Source organism: Salminus brasiliensis, chromosome 14 (assembly GCF_030463535.1).
Source record: "Salminus brasiliensis chromosome 14, fSalBra1.hap2, whole genome shotgun sequence".
NCBI classification, from domain to species: Eukaryota; Metazoa; Chordata; class Actinopteri; order Characiformes; family Bryconidae; genus Salminus; species Salminus brasiliensis.
The window spans coordinates 26,435,235-26,447,399 of record NC_132891.1 but is presented as its reverse complement, the minus strand read 5'-3'; the positions used below and the strand labels follow the sequence as shown (position 1 = coordinate 26,447,399).

Sequence of the window (12,165 nt, the reverse complement as noted above, 5' to 3'; positions counted from 1 at the left end):
ACTTTATTTTTGTCTGTCCACCTTCCATACATTTTCATTGCTGAGTCTTTAAACATTCAAACAGGGTACATAATAGTGCTGCTGGGGTTCTCAGCATGCCAGAAACTGAGTGATATAAATAAACTGACTGAATAAATGATTGATAAAATGTCACTGTGCCACCAAGACTGTTCTTCTGCCCAGGTGTGCTAAAATAATAATAGTACACATAATATAATGTGGAGATGGTATGATGGTAAAAGAAGAGGAGATGGTAAAAATAATGAAAGAAATGTTGGTTAATTGTGTTGTGTAATGATAATAATAAATAGTCCAACGTGGCTGTTTGGCAGATTGCAGTTGCTTCGACGCTTGTGTCAGGGGAGCCCGGCGGTCAGTCTGGTGGGTGGGTTGTGGCAGGGGAGCCGAGCATTCTTCCATCAGATCAGGCTGGATAAATGGGCAGTCATTAGCTTGAAGAAGGTAAAGTGAGAGAATTGGTTTGCTTCATGGAGGACAGAGAATGTTGAGCATTTTTCGAGTGTGGCTGAGGACTACAGCCTAATTAACAGGAAAGAGCCTAAAAGTAACACAGGCATGGGAGCACCCAACTAAACTGGCCAGATTTTCTCTAAACTGGTCAGATAGTAAAAGCCCTGGCTGCAGCATTTTTAACTAGTTAAAGTTTACTGAGATTCCTGCTGGAACAACCTGACAATAATGCATTGCAATAGTCTAGCATTGAGGTAATATAAGCAAGACAAATTATTAGAGAATTATAGAGGGATAAAGAAACATATAGACATATAGAGAGTTGCAGAGGAATAGAGATAGACAGATAGCCAGCTGTAGAGGGGCAGGCAGCCAGAGAACTGTAGAGAGAAAAACGTATAGACATGCAGAGAGAGTTGCAGAGGGATATACAGCTGAAACCAGAAGTTTACATACACTATGTAAAAAGGCACATGTGCATTTTTTCTCACTGTCTGACAAGAATTTAGAATAAACCTTTCCTGTTTTAGGTCAATTAGGATTACCAAAATTATTACTATTTGCTAAATGAATTTTTAGGGCAATTTTTATTACTTTCTTCAAAGTCAAAAGTTTAAATACATTTGATTAGTATTTTTCTTTCTTTAAGGTTGCAGGGGGAATTATGTTCAATAGTTCATCAAGCTGAGCTTCAACATGCCAGCTTTTACAAACTTTAATTGGGGAGTGTGGTGGGGAGGAGGTTGCTGGTTCCTTGATGCAGTAGATGACCGCAAAGAAGATGGGAATTTGCGCTGTATGTAAGGACTAGCTGACAAGGACAGCCTCTGACAGCCTCTAATTCCCGCTTTGTCAATGCACAATATAAAATAAATTGTGTATGACAGGGCAAACAGTAGTGTATATCACTATGTATACAGTAGCATACATCAAGTAGGGAAAATGAAAAATGTGGTGAACAACATTATGGATGTGAATCAAGTAGCAGTGTAATGGTACATGTATTTGTTTCAAACTGACACCAGCTCCATGTTCAAGAACCTGCTCCTGTCCATTCAGAGGACAAATTCTCTCACTCTCCCTCTCTCTCACATGCATGGAGCTTTTATGTCATTGAAGAAGAAAGAGGATGTAGAGTTTACAGATTGCATTAAACTAAACAGCTCTGAAACTGCTCATTGCAAACCAGGATTTGATTTCAGGGCTGCAATTATTTTTTAGGAGTCACAATTACAATTCTGCACAAGTTTAAACATCAGGCGGGCGCACATGTATATAAGCTTATCAGGGTCTTATTCCACCCATATAAGCATTATAACATTATAGTGCTATTTATGAATTCAATCTCTCCAAATTTTGGCTTTGGGGGATAGATCTCCACATTGCGGTATGTAATGAGTAATGAAGCAAGCTCTGTAGTTATATAGACCAAAGTAACTGAGCCATTAAAGCATGTTTGTATTTTGGAAATCAGTCTTCAGTTTTGTTTTACTCCACAGCAAATTCGTAAACTGAGAAGAGAGCTGGAGTGTTCCCAGGACAAAGTGGCCAGCCTGACCTCTCAACTCTCTGCTAATGTATGAGCTTCTGTTAAGTATATATATATATATATATATATATATATATATATATATATATATATATACACATATCATTAAAAATATTTTGGTTCATAGTTAAATTATATTCTATTTTGTATTCATTGCATGTAAAGTGACATATACATTTTTCATAATATATTTCATAAAAACAGGAAAGGTTGTGTAATATGGAAACTCAGTACTAGGTTGGGGCTCATTTTCCACAAATTACTGCAATCAGCTTGTGGCCCTGCCGAAATGTTATTGAAGATGTTTCTCATTTTCATTTTGACATAGTCCATAGAGTTCGCTGACCAATAATATCATGGTCAGCTAACCATTTGATAGTAGTTTTGACACTATGAGCAGGTACTACGTGCTGCTGGGAAAGAAAATCAGCATCTTTATAAAGGTTGTCAGCAGATAGAAGCATGAAGTGCTTTGAAATCTCCAGGAAGGCTGTGTTGACTTTTGAATTGATAAAACACAGTGGTCCAGCACCGGATGACATGGCACCCCAAACAATCATAGACTTTAAAAAACTTCGCACTGGAGTTGGAGAGATCTTAACATTTTTGCCTCTTCACTCTTCCTCCAGACTGTAGGACCTTGATTTTCTAATTAAATGCAAAATTTACTTTCATCTCAAATAAGGACTTTGGATCACTGAGTAACAGCCCAGTTCCTTTTCTTCGTCACCCAGGTAAGGTGCTTCTGACATTCTTTGGTTCAGGAGTGACTTGATGTTAGGAATTCAGCACTTTCCTGGAGACGTCTGTGCATGGTGGTTCTTGATGCACTGATACCAGCCTCAGTCCTGAATTTACTTTTCTTGACAATCCTCTCAAGGCTGCGGTTATCATTGTTGCTCGTGCACCTTTTCTTACTACCTTTTCTCTTTCCAGACAACTTTCCGTTAGCATGCTTTGATACAGCATGCTGTGAACATTCAGCCTTATCAGCAGTGAATTTCTGTAGCTTACTCAGTTACTTAATTTACTCAAACTCAAAATGAAATATTCTTAATAACACTGGATATTTAATCATTCTAATAATACTGGGTATTTGCAATATTTTCATGCACTATAAGCCATTCTGATACAAAAGGAAATCAAATAAAGATGTAAAATATGTCACAGTATGTGTTATGAATATAAAATATGACAGTACAGCAGTTTAGCTTTTTGAAACAACAAAAAAACTTTCATGATATTCTACCTTTTTGAGATGCAGTAGTGTCATTATATAGAAATGTCTCGAAAAGTATTTGTAAATTAATAGAAATACAATTATCTGAGCATGTTAGGTAATGTTAGGAAACCCCTTCATTTATTGCTACCTAAAATGTCTAAAATCAGGTGAACCACGCCAGCTGCAGAGTATTAGAACATACTCGGAGTGGATTTTAGTTTGCTCTGATGTCTTCAGAAAGAAGCCTGTAGATGCATATGATTTAAAAATCTCAAAAGAATTAGAACTAACCCTTTCCACTGTCTGGATTTCCAAGTGAATTTCCAAGTAAAGCGACTGCCAACATTACCAGGTACCAGGTGCCATACTAGCCCAAGAGCACAAAAGGTGTCCTAACAATCCTAAAATGTCATCATGGCACCTACTACCAGTAGCTCCTGCCTCAGTTTAAGTCAAAGTACAATGTCTACCATTAGGAAGAGACTGCACATGTTTGATTTTCATTGGAGGTAGGCGAGGAGGAAACCCTTGTAGTAAATAAAAAACAAAGTCAAGACTAAATTTTATCAGAGAACACCTGATGACTTCTGGTCTTGATCTGGAATGTGCTTTGGACAAATGAAGCTGTGTTGTCCTGATTTTTTCCCCATTACATTTCTGATAATAGATGGGGACATCAACTTAACAAAGAAATAGCTACCTGTAGGTCTTTAAGCATATTGTGGTCTACTCTTTGGCTGAACTTTCTAGGACTGGTCATGTTGGCAGTTAGATCACTTGTAAATAATTTTCTAGACAGTGGGATGGCTGAATTATAATTGTTCTTGTATTTTAAAATACCTTCAATCAGACCCATATGCATCCATAGCCTTCTTTTTGAAGACCTTAGAGAGCTCTGTCTCACCAGGCAGTCTACTTTAAAATCCTCTCTGATAGTATTCTAATTGTCTGCAGGTGATATAGTGCACCTGATTTTAGGCGTTTTAAATTGTTCAAAATTGTTCATTGGAGATATATATACATATATACAGTTATATTTGTTTAGTTAGATCACCTCCGTCTCTCAGTAAGACCAAATGTATAGTAAGTATAGATAGAGTGATATAACAAAGTTATAGACACATCAGTAGGTCACTCTTTTTCCCTTTTCCTCTCTCTCCCAGTTGTCAAAATGTTATGGTTACGTAATGCAGTAGAGACACAAACACTTAAAATGCTTTATATGACTGCAATGCATTTTAGACATTAAGTGTATCCCCTTAACAGGCTAACTTGGTGGCAGCATTTGAAGAGAGTCTCACCTTAATGACCAACCGCTTGCAGACCCTCTCAGCAAGTGCTGAACAGAAGGTAAACAGTACAACAGTTAATGGGCACACATTACAGTTGAGCTTGTTAAAACATCCCATTCTTATTTCATCCCTCTCATTGGCTATAAGACTCCTGTTGGGGCCCAAACTCATGCTAAATGCTCATGCTAAGTTCAAATTTGACGGTATTAGTATATAGACTATATGTCCAAGTGTTTGTGGAGGTGACTCTCTGGAGCCGATAAACATGAACCTATTGGTACTTTGTCAAAGCCAGGCATGGGCTAGAGGGGTATAACACAGTGGAACGGTGTTCTCTGGAATGATGGTGCTCCATCCAAAACTTTTGATAACTTGGGCAGGTTATCATCCGATCTCCTGACCTCACTTACGCTCTTGTTGCTGAAAGCAATCAACAAAAGCAGAATAAACATTTTAAGACTCTTGATTTAAGAAGAAACAGTGCATGAGCTGTTACTTTTGTCCATGTAGTGTACAAACACAAAACACCCCTGTCCAGGAGATGTTTTGGTGTTTTTCTGTGTCAGAATTAGTGAGAAATCCTCTACAGAAAATAAACTAAAACGTTTCAGAGAACAGTTTCTGTTTATTTGCTGAATTAAACATATATTAATGTGACAATTTAATGTATTTAATTAGACAAATAAGTAATTGTCTTTAATCAGCAAAGCGTCCAATTTGGGTGCCAAATTTCTGGCACAAGTCTATATGTAGTTGGCCACTATATGCTGTGTGACATGAGGGACATCTCATGGTCATATGCTGGTAATATCATAGGTTTGTACACTAAAAGTACAGTGCGTTCTCTATGTACTGTAATTTCCGTTTTCACTGTAGTAGAGTGGTATAGCGATGACATTAATATATAAAAAATATAAAATCTATACATTAAAGTGTTTTAAATAAATAAATATATGTATGTGTGTACACCGATCGTAAGAATAACACTACCTACCTAATATTGAGTAGGTCCCGCTTGTTCCGCCACAACACATCTGACCATTCAAGGCATGGACTCCACATGACCTCTGAAGGCGTCCTGTGGTATCTGGCACCAAGACGTTAGCAGCAGCTTCTTTAAGCCCTGTAAGTTGTGAGGTGGGACCTCCATGGATTCCAACAATGAGCCATAGGTGCCAATGACCCTGTCACCGGTTCACAGTTTCTGCATACCAGGAAAACCCACAAGAACTGCCCGATGTTTTGGAGATGCTCAGACCCAGCCATCTAGACATCACAGTTTGGCCCTTGTCATATCAAATATATATATCATTGTGATATATATCACTATTATGTAGGTCAGTGAGAAATGTGGCGGCTTGCTTCATGTGGTTTGTAGGAAAAATACTAAACATTATTTGTCTGCTGTCATTGCAGGACTCTGAGCTAGTGGAATTGAGGGAGACCATTGAACATTTGAAATCCAAGAACATTGAGGCACAGGCTGTTATTCAAGGAGCCCTGAATAACCCTGATGTTATCCTCAAAGGTGAGGAGAAAATGCATCTTTGTGAAGGTTTACACCATTAAACGTATAATGCATACCATTAAATTTGTAATCTCTGTAATCTTACATGTGATTTCCGTGTCACTTTTTCACAGAGCTGCGAATTAAGAGACAAAACTCATCAGAAAGCATCACCAGCCTAAACAGTATAACGAGCCATTCAAGTGTGGGTAGTCTGAAGGAGGACGCCAAAAAGAAGAAGAAAAAGAACTGGGTAAGGGGCAAAAAAACCTGTATGTCCGTGTAGGTTTGTTATTATTTAGAAAAATATATATATTAGACTGTAACCCTAACATTCATAGTTTCTGTATTGTTTTGCAAAATTGAAATCTGTAGTCTTTGAGGTTAGTGAGTCTTTTGCCAAAATGAACAGGCTGCAATGCATTCATCTGAATATCTGAATTTCCATATTTCCATATCCACATATATTCCATACATTATTTTATTGTTTTATTTATTGATTTTCATGGGGTGTCTCAACTGTATCTGAAGCATTGTCCATGGAGACGCTGTAGGCCTGATTAATTAAATCCTGTCATGATCCACTGGGTCAGACAATGCGGGAGAACACTCGCAGGGGATGGACCAAGGCGAGAGAGTTTATTAACTCAAACAGGGCAGAAAACAAGGAAAAAGCAGCAACAGATTAACAGGGTTAACAATAAACAAAAGCCAAACGTGACAACCAAACTGGGCAAACAAAAGAGCACACCTGTGGCTGGTGAGGGAAGAGGGCTAGGCTAGCATGCCAGGGCTGAGCCAGAACAATACAGAAAACCTAAACCTACAGGCAGTGCCTGGGGAAAACCGTGAAACAGAAAGACAGCGCGGGTCAGGCGCTTCTGAGACTTACTGGACCTCCGGAGCTGAGGGATCCGCTGCCGAACCCAAACAACAGAACCGATACAATGACGGGGCTCGCTTACCAGAACACAGGCAATAACTAGAGCGCGCACCAGAGCTGACTTCCTTGACGAGAGCTTCACAATCGGAGCGAGGAGAGTTCAGCGCACTCCCATGAACAAGCCCCTGATACTCCTTACGGTGCTCTATGACCGAAGGTGAGCAGGCAGTAGCGGTTCGGCAGCCACACTTGAGTCCCTAGACCGAGGAGGTTTAGCTGACATTAGCAGAGGCCGTTGGAGAGCCCAACAAACTATGCCAGCACTACAAGACACCAGATCCAACCCAGTGTTGACCTGAGATAACCAGAGCTACTAAGAGTTAACTGAAGTCAAATAAAGTCAATTCTTGGCACTGGCTGTTTGCGCTAGCCCTACTTAAATATACACAGACGCATGACAAACACAACCTAAAACCAAGATGGCGACGATGGGTGTCAACACAAGAGTCCTTTTCAACATAAAAGTCCAGAGCATAACTAAACATGACATGGCTTTGAAGGGGGAGTTCTTGATCGCCTGTGAGCCGCGGCCCGAGACCGCCCCTGGGCGTGACAAATCCAAAATGATGCAGCAGTTATGTTCTGCTGTCCACATGTACACAATGATGCACAATTGCTGCATATATGTGGAATATAAGGTGGAACATAGAGACTAAATTAGAAGCCAAAATCAGCCTTTTTCTTCGGCAGCTCATGTTTATACTGATCTAGACCCATTTTTACAATGGGTTATTAGTATTAAGTTTATCTTAACTGGTAAAGGGAGTGTTTAATGTGATTCTTTTTCTACTTTTTAAGAATAATCTTTGTGCTAAGACACTTTTGGGAAACCTAGCACTGTCAGGGCAAACATTTGTCCTTTATTTTTTGTGAGAAAACTACAATGTTTATAAAAGGAGGATGTATCCTCTTTAATATCTTAATTATTCATAATGTGCTATAGCATACTAGTATATTAACACTTTTTAGACTGGTTGCAGACGGGGTGACCAGGGAATCATCATATCATTAAGTCATGTTTCTGTCCTTAAATTGTTAGTTAGATGTCATATAGTGTTTATTTATTTGTTTATTTTTTAGTTTGAGCAATCTGTGTACAAGCCTTAAACATGCAAGTCTATGGTGACAGTGATGGGGGAAAAACTCCCTCATCATGTAAAGAAGAAACCTCAAAAGCAACCAAGACTCAAAAGGGGAACCCATTCTCCTCTGGTTTACACCATATGATACACCATAAATAGTTATACACAGGACCGAACTACCAGTGAAATGCTTTAATAAATGAAACAATAGAATAGAAAGTAAGAAAGAATATAGAAAGTGTGAGCAGGCAGCATGTACCGCCAGCCGCCAGCAGGGGGCCCAGCCAGCAAAGTAGGAAAGCTGGTGGGGTTGGAGCAAAGAACTCCAAGCCCCAGAATTCCCAGAATTTTCTGTGAACAGAAAAGAAAAGAGTTTAAGTTGTTAACAGCAAAAAGAGAAAAGCATTTGAGTTGTCTTTAGTTTGAGTTAACATCACTCCTTGTTTTCCTTTGTTTGTTTTCCTGCCTTTTTGTGTTGCTTAAGATCAGTGCTTATACTGCCACCCCTCACTGCTGTGGTGGCACAGTGGAAATACACTGGGCTCCCATTACTAGGGTTGGGAGTTCAAGCCCAACAGCCACCAAGCACAGACCACGAAAGGAGTTGTCTCATTTGATCATAATAAAACAAACTTTAACTGCGCTTGAGTCCAAACCCAACACCACACTGTAACAGAAAGGTGCGACCAACAATGGACTCAGCAGAGTTGGTGCCAATTAAGGAAACCTTACAAAATCAAGGCACAGGGGTAGCCATGAGCAGCTGCTATTGGTGATTACAGAGCGGTTGAACCAGCTGGTTACAGTTCAGGCTCAGGCCCGCCCTGAGACTGCCGCACAGCCGGTCCCACTCCCTCCTCCTGAGGTAGCCATGGTTGGACATGAGGCCCACTTGGTTACACCAGAGCGTCACACTGTAGAATCGGACAAATGCAGAGGATTCCTGCTGCAATGCAGTCTCGCGTTCGAGCAGCAACCTTCCCGTTTCCCCACAGAGTGCTCCAAAGTGGCCTACATGGTGTCGCTGCTCACGGACCGAGCTCTAGCGTGGGCTACGGCCCTGTGGGAGCAGAACTCTCCTGACTGCCTCACTGCTCAGGCGTTCACTAAGGCATTAAGTCAGACGTTTTACCAGCCATTAGAGGGAAGAGACGCTGGCCCACGGCTGCTAGACCTCACCCAGGGTGCACGCTCTGTAGCAGAATATGCTATAGACTTTCACACTCTGGCAGCGGAGAGTGCTTGGGGTGAAGAGGCCTTGAGGCCGATCTTTCTGCGAGGTCTTAATGGCAAGATGAAGGATGAGCTGGCCACTCGTGACCTACCCTCTACACTCTGCGACCTCTATGACGTGTGCATCCGCCTGGACAACCGCATACGTCAGAGGGCCAGAGAAAGAGCACGTAACCCTCGTGCTACAGGTTTTTGGCACCAGCAGCCAGTCAATCCCACTTGGGAACCCCCACCACGGGAGGCTCCCGAGCCCGTGCAACTGGGAGGTGCCCGGTTACCCGGTTATCTACCACCCCGACCCATCCCGGGGGACAGGTCTAAGACAGTCCTTCGTAAATCGGGGAAATGAGAGGGTCTAACCCAAGTGGGGGACTCGGCCTTAGACCATGTGGTATCCCCCATCTCAGGACTTCACCTCCCGGTTACTCTAGCCTGGGCCTCCCAACATAAATCGCTGACAGCCTTTGTGGATTCTGGGGCTGCAGGCAATTTTGTGGACAGCTCACTGGCTGCTAGTCTCGGCCTTCCCGTGGACCCCCTGGAACGCCCACTACCCGTCCATGCCATAGATGGGAGGATTGTGGGTTCTGGTCCTGTGACCCATCGCACCCAACCGATAACACTGCGGATTGGGGCCCACACTGAGCAGGTGGAATTGTACCTGACTCGGGCACCTCATCTGCAGTTGGTGCTGGGCTACCCCTGGTTGGAACTCCACAACCCACGAATAGATTGGACAACCCGCTCAGTCTATGCTTGGGGGCCACATTGTCAGGGGGCCTGTCTGGGTCACAAGGAAGGACCCCCTCAGAGAGACCCTAAGCCAGAGTCAGTCATTCCTCATCTAGACAGGGTTCCTGAGGTGTACTGGGATCTCTGTGCTGTGTTCCGTAAGGAGGAATCGCAAATCCTGCCCCCTCACAGGCCTTATGACTGTGCCATAGATCTCCTACCGGGGACTACTCCCCCGAGGGGGCGTCTGTTTGCAATTTCTCCTCCGGAACGTTCTGCCATGGACTCCTACATTAAGGAGGCACTGGAGTCCGGTTTCATACGTCCATCCTCATCCCCCGCTGGGGCTGGTTTCTTCTTTGTGGGGAAGAAAGATGGCGGACTCCGCCCATGCATTGATTATCGAGACCTAAACGCGATCACTGTGAAAGACCGCTATCCCCTCCTCCTCATGTCGACGGCCTTTGAGGCACTGCAGCAGGCATCAGTCTTTACCAAACTGGACCTACGCAGTGCCTACAACCTAGTCCGCATACAACAGGGGGATGAGTTGAAAAGGCGTTACGGGAGGTGTTGGACCGCTTCGTATATGTCTACCTCGATGACATATTAATATACAGCCAGTCCCTGGAGGAACACGTGGGACACGTCAGGCGAGTCCTCCAACTGCTCTTGGAGAACCGTCTCTTCATCAAGTTGAAGAAGTCTGTGTTCCACACAGAGACTGTGTCGTTCCTGGGGTTCATAATCTCCAAAGGCACCCTTCAAATGGATCCAACCAAGATTCAGGCCGTCAAGGACTGGCCTCGTCCTTCTTCTCTCAGGCAAGTCCAGTCCTTCCTGGGGTTCGCTAACTTCTTTCGCCGTTTTGTGCGGAACTTCAGTACGGTGGCGGTCCCCCTCACTGCCCTGACTCGAAAGACCCCAGGCCCCTTTCGTTGGTCCATGGAGGCTCAAAGGGCCTTTGAAGAGATTAAAGTGAGGTTGACCTCACCCCCGGTTTTACAGCTACCGGACGCCAATGAACCGTTTGTCGTCGAAGTAGACGCCTCAGATGTAGGCGTAGGTGCGGTCCTGTCCCAACGCCTGGGGCCAGGAAAAAAGCTCCATCCCTGTGCGTTCTACTTCCACAGGCTAACCCCAGCGGAACGCAACTATCCTATTGGGGACAGGGAGCTCCTCGCGGTGAAGTTGGCTCTGGAGGAATGGAGACACTGGCTTGAGGGGGCCAAACACCCATTTATTGTTTGGACGGACCACAAAAATTTGGCGCTGTTTTTTGGCCGTTTCCATTTTACACTGTCCTATCGGCCGGGTTCAAAGAACACCAAGCCAGATGCCTTATCCCGGCGGTGGGAAGCCCGGAGATCCAATCCAGAACCAATCATCCCTGCCTCTCAAATAGTTGCTCCCCTCCGCTGGAACATTGAGCAGGACATAGTGCAAGCTCTCCGACAGGAGCCTGACCCCGGGGGTGGTCCTCCTGGTCGGCAATATGTGCCCTCCGCAGTTCGCCAGGCGCTTCTGCAATGGGGACATTCCTCCCCATTTTCTGGCCACCCAGGTGCGGTCCAGACATTGGAGTTCCTCCGGAGATGCTTCTGGTGGCCAGGAATGGACAAGGACACACGTGCCTATGTTGCCTCATGTGAATTGTGAACCAAAAACAAGGCACTCCGGTCCCGACCACCTGGCCTTTTACATCCATTGCCGACTCCGGCTCGCCCGTGGTGCCATGTGTCCCTGGACTTCGTGACGGGTCTTCCACCATCCAAAGGCAATACGGTTATAATGGTGGTCGTGGACCGTTTCTCCAAGGCATGCAAGTTTGTTGCATTGCCCAAACTCCCCTCGGCCCAAGAGACAGCAGAATTGCTGTTGGAGCACATAGTGAGGGTGCACGGAATGCCTTGCGACCTAGTGTCGGATCAGGGACCCCAATTCGCCAGCCGGTTTTGGAGGGCCTTCTGCCAGTTGATGGGAGCCACAGTCAGCATTACTTCAGGTTTCCACCCTGAATCGAATGGACAGGCTGAACGAACCAACCAAGACCTTGGCCAGCTGCTCCGCTGCTTGATGGCAGGGAACCCAGCCTCTTGGGTAGACCAACTGCCCTGGGCGGAGTATGCTCACA

At 43.9% G+C, this 12,165-nt stretch overlaps 1 protein-coding gene across 6 annotated transcripts in view; it reads left to right on the top strand.

The window, feature by feature from the left end:
• The window catches only part of nav1a (neuron navigator 1a), a 57,034-nt gene that overhangs the window by 23,231 nt on the left and 21,638 nt on the right, over positions 1-12,165 (top strand). For all 6 annotated transcript variants that reach the window (XM_072656461.1, XM_072656459.1, XM_072656460.1 and 3 more), the window contains 4 exons: positions 1,971-2,048; positions 4,509-4,592; positions 5,951-6,062; positions 6,176-6,294. In XM_072656461.1, coding sequence (XP_072512562.1) covers positions 1,971-2,048; positions 4,509-4,592; positions 5,951-6,062; positions 6,176-6,294 — 393 coding nt within the window. The remainder of the gene's footprint in view (positions 1-1,970; positions 2,049-4,508; positions 4,593-5,950; positions 6,063-6,175; positions 6,295-12,165) is intronic.